The following is a 27,173-nucleotide window of genomic DNA, read 5'->3' on the forward strand; positions in this document are numbered from 1 at the left end:
ATGCTCATGGATGAGTGTTCTATAGCTCTCTGATCATCCAGCAGACTTCTGCAAAAGTCTCTGTATAAATGTAACCATTTATATAGCTCCCAGATTTCTTAGAGTTGAACTCTGAAGCTTCAAAATGCCTTTCAGCCTTTTAATCTCAGTGGAGACAGCAGGGCTACGGGCTCTGAAACAGTGTTGCTATTTGAAATAGGTTTTTTGTTTAGGCAAGCACCTCTTAAGTACTATCCTCTGGTAAATGTATTTGCTGAAACACTTGTAAATAGTCATTGCTGTCCTTCTGCCAAATTTATTTTTTATCTGGGATCATACACAATCAGAAAAGTTGTGAGAACCGAAGGACCTGGAAAACTTATGAGCATTGGAACTACTTTCTGCATCCCACTAGTGACTTAATCTACTGCCCTTTCTGCAACAGGGGTTAAATGCCAGAGCAACAATGAGCCGTACAGCAGAGAGTTTATTAGAACTGCCTGCCTCCGACAGTAAATGATTTGCAGGGTCCCTGAATTATTAGCATTTTGTATCTTTGCTTTCATTAGTGACCTACATTTAATGGGAACGTTTTGCTAGAGTAGGATGAATGACCAAGTAGAACGTGCACTTTTAATATATATGTATTTGTTCTTTTAAATTCTAGGTAACTCACTTTCTGCACTGTTGGACGGGAAAGCAAAGCTTATGTTTCTAAACAGAGGGGAAGATTATATCATTACTATGCCATACGCCCACTGTAAAGGTAAGTTATGACTGTTCAAATAGGAAGCAAACAGAAAAATAATATAATGGTATCTTACTGGCTAACTTTGCACTGGCTCTCTTCTTCCCTCTGGAATACCTGGCACTGCAGAAACTGGTAATTCCAGGGAGCAGTTGCTCCACACATGAGTCATAGCACCCAGCAGAAGGCTTCAGCCTCACTGAAGTCTTTTTCATTAGTTTATGCAGAGCTGAGTTTTAACACTGTGTAGAAACAAAAAATACTGTGTATACGCACTGCAGGTAAAGGGAAGATGTAAGGAATGAACGTACAGTTCTGAGCTTCTGAGGATAAAAAGTTTTTCTAATGTTAACACTGAAATTGTTTACTATATTTTCTGGCTTTTTGAGAGTAATGGAAATTCCTGACTTCTCTTCTGATTTCTTTGTTACTCTAATCATGATATTCCTCAGTGTATGAGCTGCCTCAGTGAGGCTGATACCTGTTACCGTGTGGCTTTGCTCTGTTGAGCTGAATGTGCACAGAGGCCAGGGGATGGCTCCTGACTTACTGCTGTAACTAAGCATCAGTGGCACGTCAACCACAGTGATAAAATCATTCCTGCAGCCATTTGATCCAATTTGGGGTTTTTGAATATTTTTTCATTTTGGCATGTTGACCTCTAAGTTAATACTTATGGAGGGTCTAGCTACCTGAAAGCAGTAACTTCTGTAAATCACGCTCTCTGTGAACTGTTCCTGTGCATAAATCTTTTTCTTGTCAATTTTTCTTTTTCTGCAAATGACCTTTCCATAAAATGGTAGGCATGTGTAAAGAGGAGTCCCCTGCATGACTGCTAGTCTCCCAGGTCCTGCTGAATCCCATTAAAGCTCCTCTCTGCCCTGTCCACCCTGTGAGAAGCAACTGGGTCTGTTTAAGCACTGGTATAAATGAAGTTGCTGGGCACAGCTTTCCTTATTTTTCCTTTCCCACTTTCAGCTTGCTGCAGATGCACTATCGGCACCTGTGAGTCAGGCTATTTCCTAGCTGGTGTAATAAATGGGGAATATGGACTCAGGGGAGGATTCTTCATGCTTATAATGAAGAGCCATTTCCTAGAAACTTTGGTTTCTGTATTTTCAAAACTTTAAGCCAAGCAGTGAATTTCACAGCGTGTCAGCGAGAGCCAGTTTGAGTTGAGAAAGCAGATCACTTGCACTGGGGCCTCTCTTAAGTCTCTTTTTTCCCTTTCAGGACTTTTGTATGGTACCATGACAATGGAGCTTGGAGGGAAAGTTACCATCGACTGTGAGAAAACTAACCACAGGGCAGAACTGGAATTCAAGCTCAAGGTAGGAGACATTGTGGCCCCAGTTTGTATGGGTCTCAGGCTTGCCCCTGTGCTCCAGACAAGGTTTGACCTTACACACCAGATCATTTATATATCAGCAACATGTGTGTGCACCACAGGGTGGCCTACCTGGAGAGGAGGCATCATCCCGCAGTCAGTTCTGCCTGGTGCAGCTCGATTTGAACCCAGGAAGCCTGAGTTTTATGCCACTGGCCAAACTCTGTTCTGAATGTTTGGCAAGGACAATATGGCTTCTGTTTAGGAAGGTGCAATTACTTCTGCTTGCAAAATACAGTGAGGTGTGCAGACTATTTTGAGGCAAGTTAGGATGTGGATCTTCAGTGTAGCTCTCTAGTAGCCATCACGTAGGTACTCTCACCTTGCAGGCATTACAGTGAACTGTGCCTGGTGTTTCTCCAGGCTCCAGGCCCTTGCCTTGATGGCTGGGTAAGAGCCCATTTTCAGGAGGATAATTTTGAATTATCACACTGACAAGCCACACTGTTATTGCCTTGTACTGACTTGTTCACGTAGCTATTGCCTCCCCTGCAAAGCCTGGTGATGCAAATTTATGGTATGCAGATAAAATGGAGACATCTTTGAGCATTCCTGTAGTTACATGTGTTAAAATCTGGGAGGGAAAATGATGGCCTGTAACTTTTCTTGGACAGTTAACTTGCTTTTTAAGGAGCATCTATTTCTCTTCTGTTCCAACAAACAATTTCTTGCCAGGACATAAAATGAAAGATGGAGAACTGAGAACCTGAAGGACTTTAGGGCTGCAGCCTTAGCCAATGTAAATGTGAGAGATTACTGGAGTTAGGGAAGTCTTTTGCAGACTGAGTTTTGCTGGGGGCAACAGTAATTTTCTGTCTTTATTTGCCCTTACAAAGGGAACTGTGCCCCATGTACTTTTGACATTTGCATATACTTATCTTTAAAGCCAGTTCTTCCCATAGGCCTGACATACTGTGTCGAGGCCAGTGGAGTATTTCCCTGACTTCAGTCATCTCAAACCTATAAACACTTCAGAGCTTAAAATGTAGACCCTTCTTTTCTGGCTTGAAAACAACATTCTTAGTCCAAATATGACCCAGAAAGGTCTAAGGCTTAACTACGTGCTCTGCTTTGAATATTTCTGAGCCACCTTTTTAGGAGAATTGTGAGAAGTTAGAGGGTAACCCCATGACTTTGTTATTCATTTGGATATGTACCAATTCTCTGCTGGATTGCATACGTTGATTCTTGAGATACTTGTGATTTCTTTTTCCATGGGTATTGCAGGAAATTTGGTTTCATATCGTTATTTTAAAAAAAAGAGTTCTTCTGCACAAACAATATTGAAAAGTAGCTGATAAAATGCGTGAAGAAATGTTGTGTGGTATGAATGAAAGAGCTGGTCACTCTATCACTGCTGTTTCCTGTGTTTGGCAGACAGGAGGTGAGGGGAATTTTCCATTGTTCTGAGAATCTTTTCCTTGACTCTGGAAATACCCTTTTTTGTTTGCTGCTGATGAGAGCTTCTTCACACTGAAGACTTCACACAGACATAGCTATCAGCAGTGCCACACTGCTGTTGCTGTCCCATAAGCAGGAAATGTCACCAACTGCATTAGTGCTGCTCTATTTCTTTGGATAAGGCTGCAAGTACAAGGGTGCAAACTGTAACGTGACTCTGGACAACGGGGAGGACTTGCCCACATACACTTACCCGATGTCCAGCTGACGATAAATGGATCTGCATGGAGGCGAGGCCTCGTGCCGCTGCATGTTAATGCACCTGAAGGCTTATCTCCCTTCCTGCAGTTTCTACAGTGATTTTGGTATTGTAAACAAAAGGAGGAGGGCACAATGCTAGGCAGTCCAAATCCATGTTAGAATTCATTCCGCCTTTCCCCAGAAATAGTGGAAATCAAGCTGGTTGCACTTTCCTTCCCTCCTGCCGCATCACTGTGTTTGGCTCCCTTCCAGCTCTGACTAGACTGATCATATTTTCTATTTCTATTCTCCCCTGACAGCCCTTCTTCGGTGGCAGTGCAAGCATTAATCAAATCTCTGGGAAGATTAAATCAGGAGAAGAAGTGTTAGCAAGTCTCAATGGACACTGGGTAACACACGATAATCGAAGTTGCTGACAGTTTAATTGCGCGTGGCAGCCGGGTGGGTGCGCGGGAGCACTGGCAGCCCTTGGCAGGCTCCCCGGCGTGGAGCAGGGGCTGTGGAGGGCCCCTCTCCTGCCTCTTCCCACTGTCCCCAGGGAGTGGGGGCCAGCAGAGCTTTCCAACCGCACCTCTCAAGGTCATTTATGCTTCCGTAGTCCCATCCACCTGCAGCGTGAGTAACACTCGCACTCCCAGAGCCCAGCGCAGCCAGGAGGGGTTCTGTCAAAGCCAGAGGCTCTGTATTTAGGGTGCCAGGCTTAGGAGAAGCACTGGTGACAGGAGGCATAGTGTGTCTTATGTGTGACTGTGAAAATCATGAGACTTCCTTTTTTCTTGTTGTGTTCAATACTTCCCCATCTACAGCAGTATCAGGGAAGAACTTCACAGGGGTTTACATTCATTATTTTCACAGCACACCTTTATGATAGAAGATGGTTATTCCTCTGTTTATAAGGTAAAGGACAGAGACATAGATTCAGTGAGGTTCTATCAGTATGGGCAGCTCTGAAGAGTCAGCAGAACAGCTAGCACCTTTGCACACCTGGTGTCCCCAAGGGAACCACTCAAAGGCATCCTTAACCCAAAATCCAGCAAGGATAAAGTTGCACAGTGAAGGATGTAGTCTCGAGTTTTGGTTGGGAACTCCTGGCATCTGAGGCAAAAACAGTGAGCCCTGGGCTGAACACTTAGGTATTTATCTCAGCTGCATTTAGGCACCTACATCTTCCTTATAGTTGACCTATGTTCCCTTTCCAGTGCACAGAAATTGCCACTTCTGACACGAGATTTGTCTCATCCTAAAGGACGTATTTAAAGTAGGTCAGGTGAAATGTGCCTGGATAAAGCCCTTTCTATAGTGAGGCCCTAACCACAGCCTTTGGTACTGGACTGCTCCCCTCAGGCAGTCTGTCTGTTTACATAAAAGGCTAATGACCATTTTGCAATCGGAAGGTTTGCCCTTTCTGGGTGTAGAGAAGTAAAGTTGCTCCCTGTGCCTGGGCAGCGCTTCTGTTCTGAACTCCCTTCCCTGCAGGACGTGTCTTGGTAATTGTGAGTTGTGCCGGGCTGTGGAGTACCTCCTCACCTCGTTACCTGGTCGGGCTGGGTCCTGCAAACACGATCCGCCACAGCAAGCGGCTCCCCGGGGCACTGAGCCACATGGCTGCATGCTGCTCAGCTTCCAGCCGTCTGTGTTTGGGTTTTATCAGCCTGAAAATAATTTATTCCTCCCTTCTTCTTTGTGCTGGTTGTTTGTGGTGCACAAAATTAGAATGATGTATAAAAGAAGTTAAAAGGCTTTGAAAGGGTAGCTCCGTAAGCTGCTGTTTGCAGTTGCACGCTGCGAATAGAGTAGCTGCTGTGCAGCAGTAGGGACCTTGTTTGTTCTCCTCCCTCCCTGCTGAGAGTATTGGCCTGCTCTCCTGAGCTCTGCACGCTTTTCTCTGGCACTGTCCGGTTTTCTGATGGAAACTGTGGCAGCTGAAAGGCTAATTTCTCTGCCTCAGGACCCAAAACCTCACCTGAATAAAGGAGGGAAGGAAATCCCAACTTCTCAGCTCCAGGATCAAAGCAGCAGCTGAGGGCTGCTTGTATATATGCCCCTTAGGGGTGCACATAGTGCTGTTGGATAATGCCTGCCTGCCTCCTCCCATCCATAGCTGGGGGGCTCCTGGGGCCCTGAGATCTGTCCTGGAACTGGCACCTCAGACCGTGGAAGAAGATGTCCCAAGGGGGACTTTGAGGAGGGAAGGGAGTCCCTCAGGGTTGAAAGAGTTTCACAGCTGAAGATGTGGGAAGTAAACTTTGAGACCTGCATCAGGGGACTGACCGTGGCAGGGGAAGAAATGCAGCAGCTGGGACACAAAGAAAATAAGCAGCGATGGGTAAAGCCCGTAGCTGTGACCTAAATAAGGTTTGCCTGATGCTCATACCGTGTCCAGGCCGCTGAATGGCACCAGTGCACATACTCTCCGGCACCTGTAATCGTCTGATTCATTCCACTTGCAGTCAGCGTCGTGCTGTTTGCTGTATGCCCTGAAAACTACCCGGTCTGGCTCCGTGGCATTGCTGTGTCTGTGAGCAGGGCTGGGAAACAGCTTAGTTAAGCAGGGACACAGCAATATTGTCTAGCCAGCCTCAGATCAGAGAAGTGCTCCTTAATGGTTGGTTGCCAAGTAGATTGGCAAGGAATAAGGATGAAAAACCCCTGGCATTTTGAGGTGCTAAATGAAGTTCAGGCTAAACTGGGGGGGGGGGAGTGAAAGAGTATCTCAGCTTTAGCTCTCCTTCTGGAGAGTATGGAATTTCAGTAGGGTCTGTGTGAGATGTCAGCACTGAGGAATAGCAGAATGACTGGAAAAGGAGCTACAGATCTGGTTTGTATGTGCTGGGTGGTACCTGGGAGGAACAGTGGGGAAAGAAGAGCATCTTAGGGCTTCTATGGGTACACTTGTCTGGGAGGGACCACGTCCCTTTCTAATTATTCTCTGATTAATTCAGCCAGTGTTTCCGGCAGTGCCTCGCCTCACTCATTTTAGAAATTTTCAGGAAGTGTTTGTGAGATTTAATGGGGTAGAGGAGGAAAGAAACCTTCTAACCAAGCCCTATCTCTGATCATCCGGAAGCAGCTTCCATTTGTCAGGATTATTTTCTGCCTTGCGTTTCGGATCGTCATTAACCTTTTCACTTAATTTTCCTTCTCAGGATGGGGAAGTGCATATAAATGAGTTGAAAAACGGGAACGCGGAAATGTTCTGGAACCCAACCAGTGAAGTACGAAGGCAGAGACTGAAGCGCCATATTGTGCTGTTTGAGGAGCAGACAGACTTTGAGTCAGAGAGGTAAGGAGCCCTGGGAATGTCTTGCTGATGCTTCCCTGCTGGAAGCAGAGCTCTCATCAGAAGGCTCCAGTTCAGCACAGCCCTGAAAAGGCAGTGACCCGCTTTGCCTGCACATATTACCCAGCCATTTACCTGTTTTTTCCCAGTCTGTTACCTTTGGAGTACTTCCATGCAGTATAGCTCTGAAATAACCAGGGAGCTGGACTGAGAAATAATGGAGGCTACATTTTATCTGCTAAAATAACAACGCTGCCTGAACTCCAGAGATCATGAACAGAGTCTCTGTAACAGCTGGAATATTTTATGGAAGGGCAAGATGTCAATCTGAGGTCAGCTGTCTTGTCAAGAAGGGTTGTTTCAACCACAGGCTCTTAAACTAGATGCAGGAATCATGTGGAAAGTCCTGGCAGGAGTAGAGCAGTAGTCTGAACCACGTAACAGGATTTTATGAGAGAATGTAATTAAACAATGCTTAATCCTGCCTCGCTTGTAATCTCAGCAAGATCTCCAATGATGTCTGCACCAGGTTTTTTTAGGATAATCTAGATTACCTAAAAATATAGTCCTGGCACATGATTTAGGAAATGAAAGGAATGACTACCTGATGCAATGTGCATCCCCGAGCCAGTTCTTGAGCAAGAACAGCATCATGTGGCACTGGCTCCAAGCCAGCTAGTCCTGCCATCTCACCAGTGTAGTAGCAGCTCACATCCCCAGCCAGCACATGCACTTTGCTTCCTGGCTCTGCATGACGTTGGCCACTTCCCTGAGGGCACCTAATTTTGGTGTTGCATCATATCACACTAAGAAGATTACGCTTTTTTGGGTAAATAAAGGGACTGCATGAAAATAAAAACACTTCAACATTTAGTTTGTTCTGGACAGCAGTGGACGTTATGGGCAATAAAGTCTTGTATTTGTAAGTTACAGTCGTGCATTCGCTGCTGTCACAGAGAGCAGACTGCAGCACATTTCTCTATTAATTTTCTGAAGAAGATTCTTTTAATGGAGAAATCTCAGTCTTGCAGACAAAGGATCCCCATTTCTGTGTTTACCAGGCTACTGCCAGAGCTGACTTCCTTTGCTACATCAGAGATCAGTAATGATACATGCATCCATGGAAAGGAGAAAAAAAGGAAAAATTCTAGAGATCCTTAAAAGACAGTCCACCGAGCTCCTTATTATGCTGATAGTTGCATGAATGAATTACCATCTAATCCAGGTTATGTTCTGCCTGAATTGCTTAGTCTTTCCTGCAGTGCTGAAAATCACTTATTTTTACAAAGGCTGGCGAGTTTCTGAAGCTCATACCATTATGCAGCTCACCGTGGAGGGTCTCATTGTCTGACACGTGCAGCTGTTGATGAAGCAATTTGCTCTTGCCAAACAATTTTGTGCGTGTCCCTCTGAGATTCTTAGAATTAGAGGCCTTGCTCTTTACACCACCTCATTCCCTAGGACTGACTCTTTATGCCACCACAGTATTTTCTCAGGCCATGATTTTCACTCCTCCCTCCCCCATCACCATCACTTTGAGTCTAAATTTAGTTTCCGTCCTTTGTTTCTGGGAGAAAAGATTCATACACAGGAAAATGGGAGTGACGTGTCAAAAAGGACTGGAAAGTGTTCCTCTGCCTTCAGTTAATTATCTAAGAGGCTGCTTTTTTGGAAGTGTTCTGTTAACATATGGTGATTGGAATATAATGAAAGCATCAGTATCCTTTTTAAATTAAGAGCTTCACAGCAAGCTCCAAATGAAATGCGGTAATGTATTCATCTTCTAAATGGTGAATTGGTGTTTTGTGGAGCTGGGAATACTGGAACAGCCTGGATCTCCAGTGCCTGTTCTAACTACTCAACCACTTGGCCGTGTTTTGGGAGGGCTAGCTGCTGCTGCTCTTCTCAGAAGTATTTCCAATCTGAAATGAAGATTGGAGTGCTCTGATTAGAGAAACTGTGGAGAGGCCTATCACAGCTTCGCTATAGTAAAAAAAAGATAAGTCATTTTTCTCTTGTAAAAGGCTGATCCTCTCCTCCGGGTGGGGGCTCAGTGAGACATCATATGACAGATCACGTATCTTTTGGCAGCTGAAAACAAGTGCGAGGGAAAGCCTGTGCTCATGTTTGTGGTTTGTGACCACAAGTATGTGTCCGTTTCTTGCAGACTGAGTCTAGTTGCTAATCCTATACAGAAGTACAACCCTGTATGTGCAGCTGCAAGCCGTGCACATGAATTTGCTTTCCAACGCTTCTAAACTTTAAATATAAAGCCTTTGTTTCAGGGATAGACATTAACACAAAGGCTTCTAAACAGAAATGCTTGGAAGTGTGAGGAAGATAACAGTTTCTCCATTATACATCATCTCTAAAGAGGCCACTAACCTCAGTGATTTGAGCATAACTATCTTGTAACTCACACAGACAGCACTGAAGATGTTAATGAGTGTTGTAGGTGATGTTATCTAAGGGGAAGTTCCCCTGTTCCTCAGTCAATCACTGCGTACAGCATTCAGTGTTGCTGTTCTTACAATGTTCCTTTCATTTACAAGCCAAAACCAAGGCTGAGCAATCCCATTACAGTTCCTCTGGAGTATCAACAGACCAGAAAAGTGTCTGCTCTAAGGTTCCAGCTGGCAAAATGCAATGTTGGCTTTAAGGTGGTTTAACTTGCTTCCCTGTTTCTTTCTAGGCTTTGGCAGCACGTTACCAGTGCAATAAACAAAGGCGATCAACACAAGGCGACACAGGAAAAATTTGTACTGGAAGAGGAGCAGAGGAATGCTGCCCGGGAGCGGAAAGAGAACGGCACAGAATGGAAACCACTGCTCTTCCAGCACGACGCCACCACTAACGAGTGGCGCTACAAATACGAGGAGTGAGTGGGGGGGCTGGGGGTGCCGCTCGAGGGGTGCAAGCAAGGTTACAGGCCATTCCCTAGACTATGCCCCGGGCTTGCTCTTTCTGAGCTCCATGTCATTATTAGAATACCTATTCCTGACACTGACTGGGAATAGCTGGAAATGAGGGCTTGGGGACAGAAAATCTGTAGCTATTGCTGCAGTCAAGCACGGGATCATTTAGCAGAGATTTTCTGCGCTGTGCGAGCCGAGTTGGTAACTGTGCTCTCCTCCCCTGGCACAAAGGGTGCAGCCTCTGGAGACTGAACCCCCCTCAGGTATTGCTAGGAGCTGTGAATGCGGAGGGAAGGGTCTGTTACTCCTCACACTGCATCTGTGGAAACCCTGGTTACTGTCAGGAGTGAATGCCTGCCCTGAGACACGTGGAATTAGTGCATTACTCGTAACACACCTGGTGTGAGATCCTTGCTTTTCTGATGTTTTTTCCTCTGCTCTCAAAAGTTTAAGACCTTGGGATCCTTTGAATGACATTGCCCAGTTTGAGAAGAATGGGGTACTTCAGACCATGGAAAGACACTTATCCACAAGGATGTCGAACCACAAAACAACATGCATAAACAATCAAATAACACGGCACAAGGTAAAAAGCCTGTTTTGGGGAATATAATCTTCTTTATGATTGCTTAGATACACAGCCCTTTTTTGAAGCATTTTCATGTAAGCACATAGGCTAGAAGGTTTGTTTTGGGTAAATATAGCTTACAACTCTAGACCTGCAATATTATGTCATCATTAATTCCAAATAATTATAATTCTTGGTTGACATATTTTGGTATTTTTCTTCCACCCAGTGTTAGTCACTGTGAGTTAGTGACTCTTATACTGGGTTTTGCATGTGACTGAGCTGAACTTTACTGTTCTGTGTTTCTGAAGCGGAAAACTTCCCATAGTAAGGGTGTGAGCAAGGTTTTGGAGTACACAGCTGAGATCCTGCAACTTCAGTTCTGGCCTTTGCCATCTGCCTTTACCACTTAATTCCTCTTAGGCAAGACAAGAAATCTCCTCCATCCTCTCCCTTAAATAGGGGTGATACTTTCTCATTTCATTGCATTCATCTTTGGAGTAATACATGGCATTCATAAAATGCTTTGTAAATGTAGAACTGCTGAACTAGCTAGTTGTAACCCAACTACATTGAAAAATTCATATCTCGTTATGTACACAGACTTTTTTAATACCTCAAATCTGAATCTCTGCAACAATGGCAAAATTGATGTTCATAACTGCTTTTCAGACCCGCCAGTGAGAAATTTGAATCAATGTGTTTGGTTTGCCCATCTGAGAGGTGGAGAGAAACTTTGCAAAGTGCCTCAAGAAATTAGCCAGAAAAGTTCTGTGATGTTTAAATCCGTCAGGCACCTTCTGAAAAAATCTTCCCCGGGAAATTTGATTCTGAATTTTTCCTCTTTTTGTCTGGGTACACAACTCAGCAGAAGTTGATCGCTATATGTGTCAGTTAAAGCTACAAGAAGAATAATTTGGATGGGTGTCTTAAGTATGTTATCATTTGAGGAAATGCTTCTGTACGGGACATGTGTGTAATATCCTTAACTAGCTGCCAGGAGTTGGAGTTGGCCGAGAAAGCAGTCAGACTTCACAGTCCCACAGATACTCCCCAGCACCCCGAGTTTTTGTTTAAAGCCAAACACAAGAGTCTTCAATTTGACGGTGACCGAGTCTCATTTAATCCCTGTTTAATCCAGAGGTCTGCCAAAGACTGCAGGCGCCGCAAAACCAGTGATCAGCCGTCCAACCACAGCCAGAATACAGAGAGCAGCTGTTCAACGCCGGAGTCGGTGCAGGAGCTCTCAGATGATGATGGTGAGTATCTGGTATCACTGGGTCAGGCTTTAATGTTCTTTCCTTGTTACCTTACTCCTTGAGCCAGCCCTGGGACATTTCCCAGCCCAGTTAATACCATGTCCCACAGCCCACAGGCAAACATGGAGAATGTTCTGCTTCTGTTCACTGTACATACCACTTCTCTTTCTGCCTTACACTACCCATGCCAGCAAGGGCTTCCCAGCTCCTGGCACAAACATGTTGGAAAGATACAGATAGGAAAGTCAACAGATAGCACAGACTTCATTTCTCATTCCCTTTTCTCAGCCTTTATTAGAAGTGACCTTGAGTGTTTCTGGAATGGGGGCAGGTGTGAGCAATCTATTCCCCTCCTCCTCAGCTGGGGAGCATGCTGCAAAAATTGTTTCCTGAGAGCCAAGAAGGGGCCCCAGGCCAGTGTCACGAGACCTCTCCATTAACCTGGGTCCTCGGGCAGGGAAGATTCTGTCCCCAGTCTCCTTTTCCCCATGTTTTCTCCTGAAAGTGTCCCCCCAGCTGTGACAAATTGATCACAGCCAGCCACGTGCTGGGTGAACCTGGTTTGTATTTCATCACCACCACAAGAGACAGTGATGCAAAACATAATGTCCTTCAATGCTTTGCCCCAGGGTTTGAAAGCCTGTGTGCTCAGTGCGGGAAAGAAATGAATCACCTGAAGGAAATTCATTCAGCCGTCTTATCCCTACAGAGAGCCCAACAAGACATACACAGGTAACCATTTTCTCTCATCAAATCAATGATCTTAATGGGCTAAAAGTAGCCTGTGGCATTTAACTCCTGCACTGTGACCTTTGAAGCGTCCTTATAAGCTGCAGGGGTGCAGTTAACAGCTGTTTCAATAGGTAGCCTATTAACACACCAGAAAGGCAAACCCAGCCCCTGCTTGAAACAGCGAGGAAACCTCTTAAGACTCTTTATGGGGCAGAAAGCATCACCTCAGCATGTTAAGCACCCCTTGGCAGTCCCAAAGGCAAAACCACTGCAGAAGTCGGGAGGGGCTGGGCCAGGTCCTGGCTTGGTGAGAAGGCGTGGGGGTCTCCCTTCCCATCGAGCGTGTTATGAATTTGCTCAGTTTGCTGCAGAGATGCAGGTGTGTGGTCTGAAAACTGGGGTCTGTGGGTGAAAAGCACTGAAGTCCCACTTTTTGTATAAATCAGTAGCTGCTGTGAGGGGGAAGCAGGGAGCACAGCTGCTTAACCTACTTCTGGCAAAGGGCTTTGCCCCACAGACTCCCGCGGGGAGGGTTCGCTGCTGCGCCTGCCCCAGGGAGCCGTGCTGGTTCCCCTCTGCGTGAGGAGTCATCCAGCCCTCGCGAGGCGTCCGCGGGGTGGGCTCACGCGGGAGGCTCATCATTCCTGGGTGTGGAGCCGTCAGGGATATGGCATTAGCTTTTCTCTGCTGCTCTGGGCACGTCCAGGGCAAGCTCTTGTATTTGGGAAGATTAGGGCATAGGCTTGTGAGCAGGTGCTGGAGGAAGAGATTTCTTGGGGTTTGTGCCCTTACACCTTCCCGTGCCACCCAGCACATGCTGCCTGATCCAGCAGCAGCCACAAGTTAAAAAGAGGGGAGGTAAAGTTGGCGGGGCACAGCGCTGTACCCGTGAGGGGGGCTCTGAAGTATGGGGATCCCTCCCAGTGTGGGGGCTCCGGGCGTGCACACGTGTGCGGAACGCACACCTCCCTCTGCCACGCAAATAAACATCCTGCTTTCTTTTCCAGAAACCTCAGTGCTCTCAACAAAAAGTCCTTCCACAGGAAGGTCTCCTCTGAAAGCTTCCTCCTGGACTCTCGCTGTTGGTTTCTCCTCTGTATCTTTCTTACGTGTCAACTATTCATTAATTATGTCTTCAAATAAAATCACTACGTTTGGCAGCAATAACGAGTACTGGCTGCAGGAGGGGGGCCACTCACGCAAGGAGCCCAGCGAGGCACCAAAGCACTTTAGAACCAACGCGGCAGAGGTGGAAGAAAGTTGGAAAATGAGGTTAAAAAGGGACCTAGGAACCTGCAAAACTTTGTTCCTGCAGATTATGTCATTTTTGCCTTTTACATGTACATCTTCAAGGACCTCTTAACCTGTACGGGCCTTAATGCTGAAGCCAAATGTAGCTTTAATTGTGCAATTTGTTTTCTATGTCTTGTCATTTTCTGATGCAATTAATAACTACCCAGCAGTATTGTACCCCCAAAATGGTAAACACCCCAGTGTTCTGGAAAGGCCACGCCGGCCTCTGCGAGTGAGGGAGTGCAGCGGGGGAGCTCTAAAGAACTGATGGCCATGGTGCCTGTCCAGCTGCCTTTATTTATGGGAGGGAGCACTCTTGGTCCAAAAAATCCACCCCCAGGATATTAAGTCATGATCTGTTTTGTCAGCACACACAGATTGGGACCTCAGGATGTGTTTTATTTTCCATTCCACGGGAACTGTAAATATGCACAATTTCCTAGAGCCGTTCCTCTGTCGGAAATGGGAAGCATTCAGTGAAAGCTCCTCGTGTGGTTACGGAGCTGACTGGTGCCCTGGATCAGGCCCATCGAGTGTAACGTCAGACACGCCTGTTCGTAAAACCCGATCACTTACTATTACTGTTGTTATTATTTGCTATATGGCTGTTTTATAATATCACACACTAGCATTGTAGAGAGGAATCCACTGCCCCAGGAGAGGCGAGAAGGATGGGACGATATAGGTGTACATGTGTTGGGTCGTAGGCACATTTATTGTCAAAGGTCAGGAAGGAGGAAGGGTTTTGCCACTGCATTGTTCAACTCTGTTAATAGTCTTCCTATTTTACACCATTTTTTAAAGAATTGCAATATTTTCTGTAGATTGCGGACAATACTAAGCCTTTCTTTTCTGGCCTGAATTAGTTCCAAGTGGTAAGTACTGCTATATATACAGCCTTAAAATACTTAGTGGTGGTGCCAGTCTGGGCTATCTTTCAATGTAAATGTTTCCAAATTTTTGAGTACATTCCTCGTCATATTCCCCAGTTAGGGGAAACCTGTTTGTGCTTGATATGTTGAAATAAAACTACACACAACTTTCAGTGGCAGTCTATCTGACAGATTATTTCTGTGCTTGAACTCGGTTTTTTGTTTGATAGCATTTTACAAGTAGGCAACTCTTAGGCCATGGCTTTTAGAGGAAAAGCTACAGGAAAAGACCTTCAAGAATCTCAGACATAGGCCCTAAGTTAGAACAGCAATAGCATTTTGATACCCCTCTGGATCAAATTGTCCATGTCTTCGACTTGTAGCAACTTCCCCAAAATAGAAAGAAAAGTGGTTGCCTTGATTTTCACTGTTGTACATGTAAATGTACAGGCTTGTCTTGGACTTAGAAAAGCTTTATGTTAAGGAGGTAACTTGATTGAGAATAGATAGTTCCATGGGGAGAACCACAGCTCCCTGACATGAACAGACAGGATAAGAGCTGGCGTCCGGAATCTGACATTCAGGAAACAGATCACAAATACTAAAGAGTGAGAGTTATTAGGAGAAGTTTCTGGAAAACCAAAGGATTCTTATCCTTGAGGAATCATCCTTGAAGAATGTCAACATCATCAATCCAGATCAGGTTCATTTTTGAAGGACACCACCCTAGTCACTCCTTTCTGCAGAGCTCTGACCCGCAGAGTGTCACACTCGGGAGAGGGGGACCCCGGTCTCGCCTGGGAAAGAACGTCCCGCTGCCCAGGGTGCCTGCCTGGCTGTGCAACGTCCCCGAGCACCTTGGAAGCGTTCGCTCCTAATGCTGTGCAAACACACCTGCTGATTGCCTGCCTGAATCTCCCTGTGAATGTTTCGGCAAGTCAGCACATCTCTGGCCCGTCAGCACAGCCTTCCTCATCACGCACACCCCCCTTCAGGACCACATCTCCGAGTTACCAATGGGACCCTCTCCTCTCCTGCAGGGGTATTTATGTATTCTGGCTTGGGAAGTTGTTACTAAACAAAATAAATCCCCAAACCCACCTCAGCCAAAGAGAAGCAGTGCTGACAGGAAGTCTTCAGTAGGTATAAAGCAAATGCTTGAAATTCTTTGGATAATTTCCATTTCACATGCCCACAGGGATTTTACTGGGACTTGTTACAGCAGTTAAATAAAACACGCTGTTACCACGAGAGGAGCAGTTCAATGAAAGAAACTATTAACCTACATAAACTAATTATGCATCAGCAGAGGAGTTTCCAACATTTACTGCTGCTGCCACAGGGGATTAAAAAATAATTCTAAAAAGAACAATCTATAAATCCTTGTGCCATTCACTGTAATCCAATTTCAACATGTGGAGGTGAATGTTCCTACATGCCAGGTATGTGCACGTGGAGGATGAAAGGTATTCTTGAGGAAAATCGTGGCCAGAAATGTTATTTCTCTAGGAGGAATAACTTATGTTGAAAAAGTTGAACACCTTTCTAGGGCTTTAGTAAGCCCAGTTATGGACCCGGTTTGTGCGGTTTTGGAAAAATTCTTCCGTCCTTTGCCCCTCCTTTTGATGATCAGCAGTCTCCCTTCAGCAACAGCACGGGAGCTTTGGGCGGGGAGACACGAATCAGGCCATTTCCTAACGCGTTTTCCCATTGCTCCGAGGAGGTGCCAGCTGTGGTACCAGGGCATGTCCTAACGCGCGACGAGCCTCTCCCGGCCTCCGCTAGGCGGGCGGCGAGCTGCTGGGGCACACGCTCGCCGCCGGCCCCGCTCCCACTCCCCGGGATCTCCGGAGCCCCGGGGCGGCGGGTGGACGCAGGCGGCGGCGGCCCGCCCCGGGGGCGGATAAAGCGGCGGCACCGCCCCGGGACATGCCGAGAGGAGCGGCGAGGAGCGGCGGGGCAGTGCCGGGCGCGGCGATGGGAGCCGCGGGGTGGCGGCTGCTGCTGGTGAGTGCCGGGACGCGCTGCGCGGGGGAAATCTCTGCCCGGGGCCGCTGCTTGCGGGCGGGGGTTCGTCCTCCCCCTGCCCGCAGCCAGCACCCAAATCCCCCCTTCTGAGGGGAAAATAAATCTTCCAAGTCCAGCGTGGAGGAGCCTTGCGGCTTTTTTACACTCAAGAGGCTTTATAGTCACTTCCTCGAACTTTTTTTTTTTTTTTTTTTTTGGTGCTGCTTGAAGTTTCGGGAATTCGTAGTTAATCCAGCTCTCCGAAAGCTGAAAAGGATGAGGAAGCGCAGCCTTCGAGGGGGTAAACCCAGCCCCGGGCTGTGGGTGTCCGGGTCGAGGGGTGCGGGCGCTGCCTTTCCCCGGCGCGGCCGCTGCCGCCCGTCCTTCTCTCCCGGCAAAAAAGAAAAGTACAAGTCGGGAGCGAGCTCTTTACTAGTCCCCGCGCTGTGGAATTGGTGGTTTTCTCAGCTGCGCGATTACGGGGAAGACTTTCCGTTCCCCGGGGAGAGCTGCGGGGACCGGACCGCGGGGACTCGGTTTCCGCGTCGAAATCGGCCGCTGACGGCAATTAGCGACGGGGAGCTCCGCGGCCGCCCCACCCTCCTCCTGCCCCCGGTTTACCCCTCTCTCTCGCTGTCCCCTAGAAGGAGGGAGGTGGCCCGGAGCCCGCGGCAGCCGGCGCTCGCCCTCTCGCGAAGCACCTAGCCCGGCCAGGCCGCCCCGCCGGAGGCTGGACGAGCCGCCTGCGCCACGCGGGTTTTCACAGAAAAAAAGAAAAAAAAAAAAGTTTCTAATGCTCCTGTGGCTACAGTGGGTTATTTCTGTTAATGACTCAACTAGTTGCCTTCTGCTTAAGATTACAGAGCCAGAGAGAAATGTTGGATGAGGTCTCTGGGGCGTTTCCTCTATTCTGCTGGAGGAAGGGGAGCGCTGACCCTCCTGAATTAAAAAGATGGGAGGAGGGGGAAACGAATCCTTGGCACAAGGCAGAAACCTCGGCCTCTGAAGTTCAATTGCAGCAAACTCATAAAAAGAAAATAGAAGTTTAAAATGGAGGTGGGGATTTGGGGCAACAAAACCCATCAGCCACAGCACGGTGCTGCTCCAACCCCAGCTCTGTGATTAAGTGTACCGCTCACAGCGGTAATTACAGAAATTAGTTTGGGTTTCCTATGTGGCTTCCCATGAACTTCTGAATGTGTTTTCAAGTTTTTACAGGAACCATCTCCCCGAGATGGTATCGTGTCCTGGGAGGATGAATCACTCAAACACCTGTGTTTCTACTGCAGGTGACTGTGCTGCTGATGCCTGGAGCCCGAGCAGAGCAATGCGAGAAGGGAGAGTACTTACACAGTCACTGCTGTGTCGCCTGCCCAGCAGGTGAGGCTTCGGGCACTTACTGCTGGTAGTAGCCAGGAGTTTTCCCCCCGGAGAGGACTTGCATCACTGTTGGTTTTAATTTTGCTTCTGGTGAAATGGAAGCCCCACTGGAGCTGTGGCAGCTTTGTGGTGCTCTTGAGGCCGGGCTCCATTTTGAAGCGAGAGGCCTTTGCGCAATAGGTGATGGCTGGGAGAGGTGCCTTGGCAGCAAGCCAGGAAACCTCTGCCTGCTGTGGAGGAAGTGTTCACAGTCAGGTGGTGGTTTGTTTTTTAAGAAAAAAAGCAAACAAAACCAAATCACCGCTTTAGCTCAAAGAAGGGGCCTAGGGGAATTCTGATATTTCTATATCTGTAGGTAAAACTTTGGCTTGCCTTTGCTTCTCCCCTCCTTGCTAAATGCAGTTAACAAGCTTTGTGCCAAGCAGCACCCTGCTCTTAGACAATATCAGAGGGCCATCGGGTTTATTTAGAGATAGTTCAAAGGAGAAGAGAGGTTGTTAGAAGCATTTCTCACTGTGCCCTGTCAGAGGAGATGGTGATGACTTGGAGCTGCAGCGGTGAGTCACCCTCACGCCGCTGGGTCCCAGCAGAGCCCCAGCTGGCTGCCCCACTTGCCCCCACACCCTGGATAATTGGCAAGCTTTACTAAACACACCATCCTGGCCCGCCATCCTGCTCCGTTCATGTGGCAGCCATTCGCCTGCGAGGGTGGGTTGAACTTTCACCAAATCATCTTTGTGTTGTAACATCCTGTTATAGTCTCTGCTGCTGGAGGAGGCCTTGAGCCTGCTGCCACTGCTGCTTCCCCTCTTCCACAGGTACTTATGTTGCTGAGCACTGCAGCACTCCCCATTCGAGAGGAAGATGTGTCCCTTGCACCGAAGGAGAGGGTTTCACCGCCCATGAGAATGGCCTGGAAGAATGCTTGTTGTGCACACAGTGCAAAGATGGTACCAAGCACAATTTTGATGAACCTTAACCCTTTTCCCCTTTTTCTAATGTGAAAAATGTTGTCTTCTGGTTTTTTGCACTTCTAGTCATTGAGAATAGCAAACTTGTAAATAAATTTGCCTTTATGGCCTGAGTGTAATTTTTGCACAGTTGTAGAAAGCCACAACTTTATGAACTTCAACTTGTGTTTTATTTCTAGATCAGATAACTTTGAGACCCTGTACCCTGACGCACGATACTGAATGCCAGTGCAAACAAGGGTATTTCTGCCCTGCAGAGGGCTGTGAAATATGTCAGAGATGCAGTACAATGTAAGTTTGATAATGAATATAAGTGATTGTTTTCCTTCTAGAGAATGTTAGTGCTGTGGCCCAAACTGTGCCAATACCTAACACATGTTATTAGGCTGTAAATAATTGCCCTGAAGCCAAACAGCATTATTCATGCATTTAAATTTTAGGTGTCAAAATACATGAGGTTGAGACCTAGGACGATACAGATTTTTTGGTATTGTTACGCTTGTTGCTTATGGCTGTAAGCTTACACTTTCCATGTCTTCAGATTAGTGCTCGCCCACATACACACTTGAATGAGCTTTGTAGCAGCCAGTCTAGAATTTTGGGGGGGTAGAACTACCTGTTGAAGGAAACTAACTGCATGAGTAATGCATCTACTCTGTTGTTTTTTCTTTTTCCCTGCCACTTAGAGATTAACATACGTGAGCTTTATCTGCTTTACTTCTACTTAATTTTGTAGTGTTCTCTTGGGTTGTTTAAAGGTGCACTTCTAACAAAGTTATCTGTTTGTACATGTTCTGTTCATGCTCTGCCTAAAAAAAAAAAAAAAACCCAAAAAAACCAACAACCAAACAGGCCTGGGCAGAGTTGCATATTGCTCTAGAAATGTTGATACAACCCTGTTGTTGCCATCCCCTTCAGGTGTCCGGAAGGGAAAGAAATTGTGCAGAATTGCAATGCTACTGTGGACCTAGGATGTGGCTTACCTGATCAAGGTCTGGTACCCAAGTACCTCCCAGCTTGGTTTGTTGGGTCTGTGGCTTAAGGCTAGTACCCCAGAGCAGTCTGTAAAACAGTGGTTTGAACTACTGTAACACGTTTAAGAGCTGCTGTATTTTGGTCTGGGAATTACTTGCTAAAGACAAGCTCTCAGAGGGCCTGGAGTGACAAATCATCTTAAACTTCACTGGGTGAAAAGCTACATGTGTTGCCAGGGTTTTCAAAGTTGCAACAGTGATACCGTTGAAAGTTATGAATAGTGCAAAGATTTATTTCATGTTTTACATATCTGAAATAGCTTCTGCCAGACTAGAGAAAGAAGGAACAGACACTCCTAGTGCTACAGCACCTGAAGGTCGCTGACATCTCCTGCATGCTTGTTTCCCCCTTTTCTTAAATGCTTCTTCAGAAAGCCTGGTAGAAGTTGCCTTGCAGGTCTGTACAGAATCCCCTGCTGCCTTTGGGATAATGATGTGCAGTGTGAACTCGTGTGTTCAGGTCAGCTGATAGTCCCAGCACCTTTTCCAGGATAAGCTCCTGGGTCACTGTACTAGTGCTGAGCTGAGGTTGTTCTCTAGGACAGAAGGGAGGACTTGAACTTCAGAATGTCCCGTTTGGCGACTGCTTCACTACTAATTTTATTCCTTTTTTTTCCTTTGCAGGAAGCACATATCTTGCTTGGATTATTGTGATTATTTCAGTGGTTGGTAGTGGTTTGTTGCTGCTGCTGCTGTTTGTAATTAGAAAGCTGAATAGTCATAAAGGTAACTGCTTGATTACTACCCGTAAACCTTCCAGAAATAGGCAAAGCATGAACTAAGGCTATCCCTGGTTAGTGTTGCCTTATAGGGGACCAGTTTAAGCTCTAGCTCATTTAGTATGTGATTCAATTAACTCCTGTATGATGGAGACTAATTTTGTTCAGTAAACAAAATGCATAAACTTTAACTATGAGCTTTTTTTTCTTTGCTGACAGATGTCTTTGCTTCAAAGCAAGACTAGTGTAAGATCCTTGAAAGGACTTTTCCTATCTGCTTGCATTGTATTGGCAAAGCATGAGAAAAATCTGTGCATGAGCTCAGATGTATGGGGCAAGAAGTGGCAATTAATTAGATCATTAACTACTTTCACTGGTTAGCTGTGGAGATTTTTTTTTCTACAGATTGTTGCCCTTTTATCATTTGAGCCTCTTGACTTATGAACCTAACATTCATGTTCTGTGTGAATTAATTTTATTTTTTTTTAGTGGAAATGGAGATGTTTTCCTGAGAAACTTTTCTTTCCACTACTGCATATTAAAGTGTTTTCACAACTAGTTTAGTTAAAATAATGTTAAAAATTATTCTGAATTTTGAACATTAACTTTTCAAATCATGTCTGACTGTATGGTAGTAAAGGCTGTTTCTGCCTTCTCTTTTGTATTGCAACAGCCCACAGAAATGCTAAGGAGCATAAGCTGGAGGGGGGAGGTTGAAAGAGTGGCTTAAAAGCCAAACTGCATCTTGTGGTCTGTATTTTACTAAGCGGGCCTTCTTATTCCCTGCATGAAGGCACAAGATTTGTGCTGTTGGTGGAAGCTAAGGGTAGTGCTCTCATGTATGACAGGTCAAGGAAAATAACTGGCTTGTATTAGATATTTGGGTTGTGTTACAAAAGTGTCTGCTGAATATAAATCTTGTGGGAATTCAGCTGTTTAAGTTGCTGTGACTCTTAAAGTTTCTTAGACATTTATCTTGTTTTCCAGCTGCTTTACCTGATAAAGATGCAGAGAAAGGTCTGGTAAGTATATGGTGGATCAAGTGTTTCATCTCAGTTTTGTGCAGCAGAATTGTGCTCTGCTTAACTGTACCCGATACACAGCTCTCAATTTTTATCTCGCTGTAGACCTCTGGTAGGATGCGCTCCTGTGACAAGTTGTGATTCAGACAGGGCCAGATGTTAGCAAGGGCCCGATGCATTCATTAGCTCCATGTGTCCACTGCAGTTGGCCTTTCCAGTACTTTCCTTGGAAACATTCTGGAGCTTGTGGCCAGGATGTTTTGAAAGTGGAAAATTCAGCAAAGTGGAAAAAAATTTGGCTAAGTGCAAGCTTTCACTTCAGACTGTCTCCAAGTGATGCCTTGATCCAATTACTTCTTTGCTGCTTCATGCATGTATTCCCCAGGCAATGTCAGCTGTCTCTTCCCTGCACGGTGGTGTTCTAGCTTTCCTTGCATTTTGACTACAATGTTGTTTGTTCACAGGACTGACTTCTCTTGATTCAGCGAAGTGGCTGAGTCTTCCTGCCTTCAGGCTCATGTCACACACTACAGACCAGGGCCTGGCAGTGTAACTGCTTGGTCCTAGGCAGTCCCATAAAACAAGGGGTTCGGGGCTCAGCACACCAGTTCAGAAGTACATCCCTGAAAAGGGTTTACCAGGCTAAGGCTGGCTGCTGGTATGGGTTCTGCTTTAAAGCCAGGTTCACCCTGGCCTCCTGCAGTCAAACACTATTTCAGCTAGGCTAGCACTTTGCAAGATAAATACAAGACTAGCTTGTATTTAGCTAGTCTAGCTTTACACTCATAACAGCACGCTGAGGCAAAAATGAGCTCAATCTTCACTAATACCATTAACAATGTGTAACACCAAGCTGTAAAACAAATGTTCGTCTTGATGAGGATCTAAGAAAAGCATCCAGATTCCTCTTGGAGCATGTGTGCAGCAACTCTTTCTCCCTGTTGCCTTTCTTGTTCCCCCCTCAGTGCATGCACTGCTCACCTGGTGTGTAAGCTCTTGTCTAATCTTACTAGTTAGACGTTGCAAGAAATTAAATGCATTTTAATTATGTCACAAATACTTGAAGACTAAAGAAATAGAATTGAAAGATCTGTTAAAAACATCACCTTAAACCCTTCTTTTTTTTTAAGGTCCGTAAGTGGCTCAAATATGTGAATCGCCCGTGGGTTTTTGTTGGGTTGTGTCTCCCCACACGCCCTGGCCAGATTCGCAGTGCTTCGTCTATTCATAGAAGCTGATGAAGAAACGTGACAGGAAAACCTGGTCAAAATGCTGTAGTGTAGGAATAGGCAAATACACAGTCTCCTTTAATTTGAATAAAATGGTAGTAGAATAACACAATCACAAATTAGTGCATGGTGATGCTTAGCTCTGACATAAGAGTTGTCACAGACTTGAGTTGCAATGTCTGCGTGCTTAGAGTGTTCATGCTACTGTAGCAAAAAGTTTACTTACTAAGGGGAGTTACCTGGTCTGAGGACTGAATCAGTGTGTTTTGGCACCAACACACTGTCCTTTCCAAAGTACCAGTGAATTCATACTTCTGTAAGAAAAAAAAAATACTGCTGATACTTTATTTCATTTCAAAATATAGCAGCAGCTATTAGTCAGTGGTGCTGGGTACCTTCATTCGGTTACCTATTTAAGAACTATTCTGTATAAATAGGATCAACTTGTTTAACTTGTTTGTACCCTTAAACAGAAAGTGGACTCAATGAGGATGATATACAACTACATGTGTGATGTGTAGGGTGGTTCCTCTCACATCCCTGCTTACGCATTTGGTCAAGTGCCGGTGTCACATGTGGGTCACTGACCCTATGCAAACAAAAATCATACTGGCTTACACTCGTGGGGTAGCAGTACCTTAAACACAAGTCCCATGGGAAAAACAGTCACTCCTTGCCCTCATTTTCCATGTTTAAAAAAAAATTCCTAAAGCTTTCCAGTTTTAGCACTAGCTGACATGCTAGATAGATGCTGGCCTGCTTTGTACTTGTGCTGTTCTTGATGCATTGGAGCTATACTCCCTAGCATATGCTTATTTAATGTGTTGATCATGCTAAAAGTGATGCAGCCCCTCCTCACTCGCTTCCCTCTGTCCCCTCACAAAAGCTATGCAATGTGCACTGGTGCTCACTGGCTTTTTTCAACTGATTCTAGTTTGTGAATCTGCCAGAAAAACTAATCCAGCCAAAAAAAATCCCAAGTTAATGCACTGACATGGAGCTGGTAGGCTATTATCACCTCAGCAAAAGCTCTGAGATCATCAATCCTGATACAGTGGTAGGCTTGAGGCCCCTGTTGCTGTAAAGTCAGCTCAGGTGCAGCAAGGCAATTTAATTTCCTCCTGCCCCAGGAGGGTGCATACCTTCTGTACCTAGAGAGGAGCAAGCAGCAATACCTGCCAGTAAAAACATTAGAAAAAGTTCCCTGTGTTTTGTTGTGGAGGTAGCCTTTGAGCCTTACCCTGCAGTCCAGTGGGAGCAGAACAGCCAGCAAAGCAGAGAGTTGAGGCTCTGAAACCATTTGAAGTCTAAGTCTCTTAAAGGCTGTAACTTTGCCACATTTGTAACTCTGCCAAATTAGCAGCTCTCCTATTATTTTTGTGGTATTTGGTGACTTCAGTTGTTCTGTTTTCTTCCCCCAGACTGTCCTTGAAGGCCTACCTATGAAACATCTCTTTAAAATATGTTCTTATTCTTTACAGGAGTCTGAGGGCAGTACCGAAAGCTTCATTTTACCAGAAATGGAGACACATGCAAATAATGCCAACCCAGAGGGTGAGAACTCTGGTGAGAGCCCAGAGGGCCAAGTACAAACCAGCGTTAACTTGGAAGTAAAACCCACATCACCGGAGGAAGATGGTGTTGTGCTTTCTGAGGGGGGCACCATCCTGCACGGGCACTGGAAGCGCCACATGGAAAGGTGCTGGAGGAGGATTGCTGAGTCTTTGTTACCAGCAAAAACTGGGCAGAATCCTGCTTTTCATCAGAATGCCCTGTCCAACATACCAGGTGGTAGGATGTCAGCAGATTGGATGGTAAGTGTGTGTGTGTGTGAAATTCTCATCATATTTCTGGGCATGTGTAATTTTAGTTGAGTTCCTAATTATTCCTTGAGTGATAGGTACTGTTTTCAGGCAGAATGATGGAGAATAGGAGGCTTTGCCTTAAAGATGTAATAGAAAATATGGGAAGCGATGTCTTGGGAAACCAAACTTCAGTCCCTCATTTGATCTGCTCTGCCTCTCTCATCCCCCCCGTTCAATATTTACACAGAAGCTAGTCTTTTGCAATAGTAGCGAATTTGTTGCCTTATTGCTTCACTTCAGAGCTGTTTCAGTGTACCATTTTCTTTACTCAAATACTTCCAGCTGTGCTGTGAAAATCTGCCCCCCTCCCCCTTAGCGGTGTGTGTGCTGTGGAAGCAAGCTATCAAGTAGTTCAGGAATAATCATGAGTAAAGTGCTCTCATACGTTTTAGTAATGGTCCAACTTTGTATTACAGGTACAAGAACCAAAGTGTCAAATAATTCTTAAAGATCTCTCTCAAAAAGGTAAGTATTCCATAAATGGGCAATATTTGAATTTGGTTTTTTTCCTGTTGACTTTGGTCTGCATAAGGAATAGTGGAGGGAGGCTAACTTTTCTTAGAGCTATAAGGCTTTCAGTTTACTGTAAACCATGCTGAAACAGGATTATTACTACATTTGGATGAAGTTGTAATCCCTGTGGTGAATTGTTCTACTTTAAAGCATGGCTTTTCTGCACAGGAGTATAGTGCAGTTATGCTTTATCTGTACCAAGAATGGTACAAATTTGGTGTTGCATGTTTTAAACAAGTCTGCATTGCAGAGTGTACACTGCCTTAATGAGTGAGGTATAGGTCAGAGCAGATCTTTCTGAAAAATGTCTGCTCATGTGGAAGACCACATCGAATCCCTGTACATCTACCTGTATTCAGCAAGTTGATGTGCTGGATGTCCAAGCGACGGGTTTTGCTTATGCTGGTCTTGGCGTGGCAAACCTATACCAATAGCATAGTGCAGTAGTTTTTAAAGCCTGCTGTTGAGTAGCCCTATTGGGCTTAAGTGAAGACATGCAGGCCAATGAAGCTGTCCTCAAACCCACCCTTACTGAGTGGTGTCTCATCTTAAAGAGACTACTTTTGAGACATGTCGAATGTTACCTTTAGCCTCTTTCAAGGTCACTCAGTAGGAAATGTTTGTCCTGCTGCTTCTTAGCAGCAGCAAGGCCAGGCTTGACACCTATTTGGTCTGTGCATGTATTGGCTGAAAATTAATGGGAAAGCATGTACGTTAGCTATGAAAAAAACCTGTAGTTTAAAACCTAAGCTGGTGTGTGTTGTTTATGTTTTCTTTCAGAACTGAGAGATAGCTTTTGGGCCTTTATAAATGAAGTGCCACCGAAAAAATGGAAGCGGCTTATGAGAACTCATCTGCAGGAAAATTATATTGATAAAATTATTCATGACTTTCCTAATGATACAGAAGAGCAATCTTATCAGATGCTTCTCACCTGGAAAAACACACTGGGAGAGAAAAAATCTATTATTAAGTTACTGGATGAGTTAAGGTATCTAGATACCAAGGCTTATGATAATGTATTGAACACTTTAAAAAGTATTAACGTTATAAGTAAATTAGAAGCTACAAATTAATGTTTATGATAAACTTCAAAAACGCTCCTGTGTACATATATGTGTCTACAAACTTCCTGTAAACGAGGACATCAACAAACTGCTAGTAAAAATGACGGCATGGACTTGATATCCTCCTCACCTTCACATGGGGAGCTGGAAGTGATTTAAGGCCGTCGGTGTTAACACAGACTCCGGTTGTGATGTTCACTGAAGTCAGTTTTGAGTTGTACGATATTAAACTCAGGCGCTGGATGCCAGCTTGAGAGCGATGAGCTCCAGCTTCCCTTCGTGTGGGGCAGGACCGGGCACTGGCGACCAAGAGGCTTGTGCTGTTTTTGAGAGGATTGCCACGCTTTGGTTTCTGAAAGGATTGTGTTTTGGTTTTGTACTGTTGCGTTTGAAGCACAGCAATAAAAGCCCGGAAGAGGGGTCGACTCCTTGTCTGGCGGGGCGGGAAGGGGGTGAGAGGGGAGGCCGGTTCCCGCTCGGTTTTGGGGGCGCCCGGCTGCGGTGAACCCTGAGCCGTGGCGGCGGCTCCTGAGGCGCTTGGCGGGAAGGCGGTGTGGGCGGGAAGGCGGTGTGGGCGGGAAGGCGGTGTGGGCGGGAAGGCGGTGTGGGCGGGAAGGGGGGGCGGTGCCCCCGTTGCTGTGGTGACGCGGGGAGCCCGTCGGAAGTAGCGG

The 27,173-nt window shown here is 45.8% G+C and overlaps 2 protein-coding genes across 5 annotated transcripts in view; both read left to right on the plus strand.

Moving 5' to 3' along the window:
• OSBPL5 (oxysterol binding protein like 5) overlaps positions 1 to 14,868 on the plus strand; it is a 144,053-nt gene extending 129,185 nt beyond the window's left edge. For all 4 annotated transcript variants that reach the window (XM_074918293.1, XM_074918297.1, XM_074918296.1 and 1 more), the window contains exons 14-22: positions 647 to 745; positions 1,961 to 2,058; positions 4,076 to 4,165; positions 6,923 to 7,059; positions 9,749 to 9,934; positions 10,419 to 10,557; positions 11,681 to 11,798; positions 12,428 to 12,530; positions 13,538 to 14,868. In XM_074918293.1, coding sequence (XP_074774394.1) covers positions 647 to 745; positions 1,961 to 2,058; positions 4,076 to 4,165; positions 6,923 to 7,059; positions 9,749 to 9,934; positions 10,419 to 10,557; positions 11,681 to 11,798; positions 12,428 to 12,530; positions 13,538 to 13,673 — 1,106 coding nt within the window. In that variant the 3' untranslated portion in view covers positions 13,674 to 14,868. The remainder of the gene's footprint in view (positions 1 to 646; positions 746 to 1,960; positions 2,059 to 4,075; positions 4,166 to 6,922; positions 7,060 to 9,748; positions 9,935 to 10,418; positions 10,558 to 11,680; positions 11,799 to 12,427; positions 12,531 to 13,537) is intronic.
• A 1,665-nt stretch (positions 14,869 to 16,533) lies between these two features.
• Positions 16,534 to 26,908, plus strand: LOC141965968 (uncharacterized). The gene is made up of 10 exons (XM_074918204.1): positions 16,534 to 16,702; positions 17,992 to 18,082; positions 18,901 to 19,032; positions 19,233 to 19,344; positions 19,972 to 20,045; positions 20,712 to 20,813; positions 21,794 to 21,828; positions 24,539 to 24,871; positions 25,339 to 25,387; positions 26,216 to 26,908. Exons 1-10 carry the CDS (start codon positions 16,625 to 16,627, stop codon positions 26,509 to 26,511), a joined length of 1,302 nt encoding a protein of 433 aa, XP_074774305.1. The 5' UTR covers positions 16,534 to 16,624; the 3' UTR covers positions 26,512 to 26,908.
• Positions 26,909 to 27,173: the final 265 nt, after the last annotated feature.

The sequence above is a fragment of the Athene noctua genome, chromosome 14, assembly GCF_965140245.1.
Source record: "Athene noctua chromosome 14, bAthNoc1.hap1.1, whole genome shotgun sequence".
In the NCBI taxonomy this organism is placed as follows: Eukaryota; Metazoa; Chordata; class Aves; order Strigiformes; family Strigidae; genus Athene; species Athene noctua.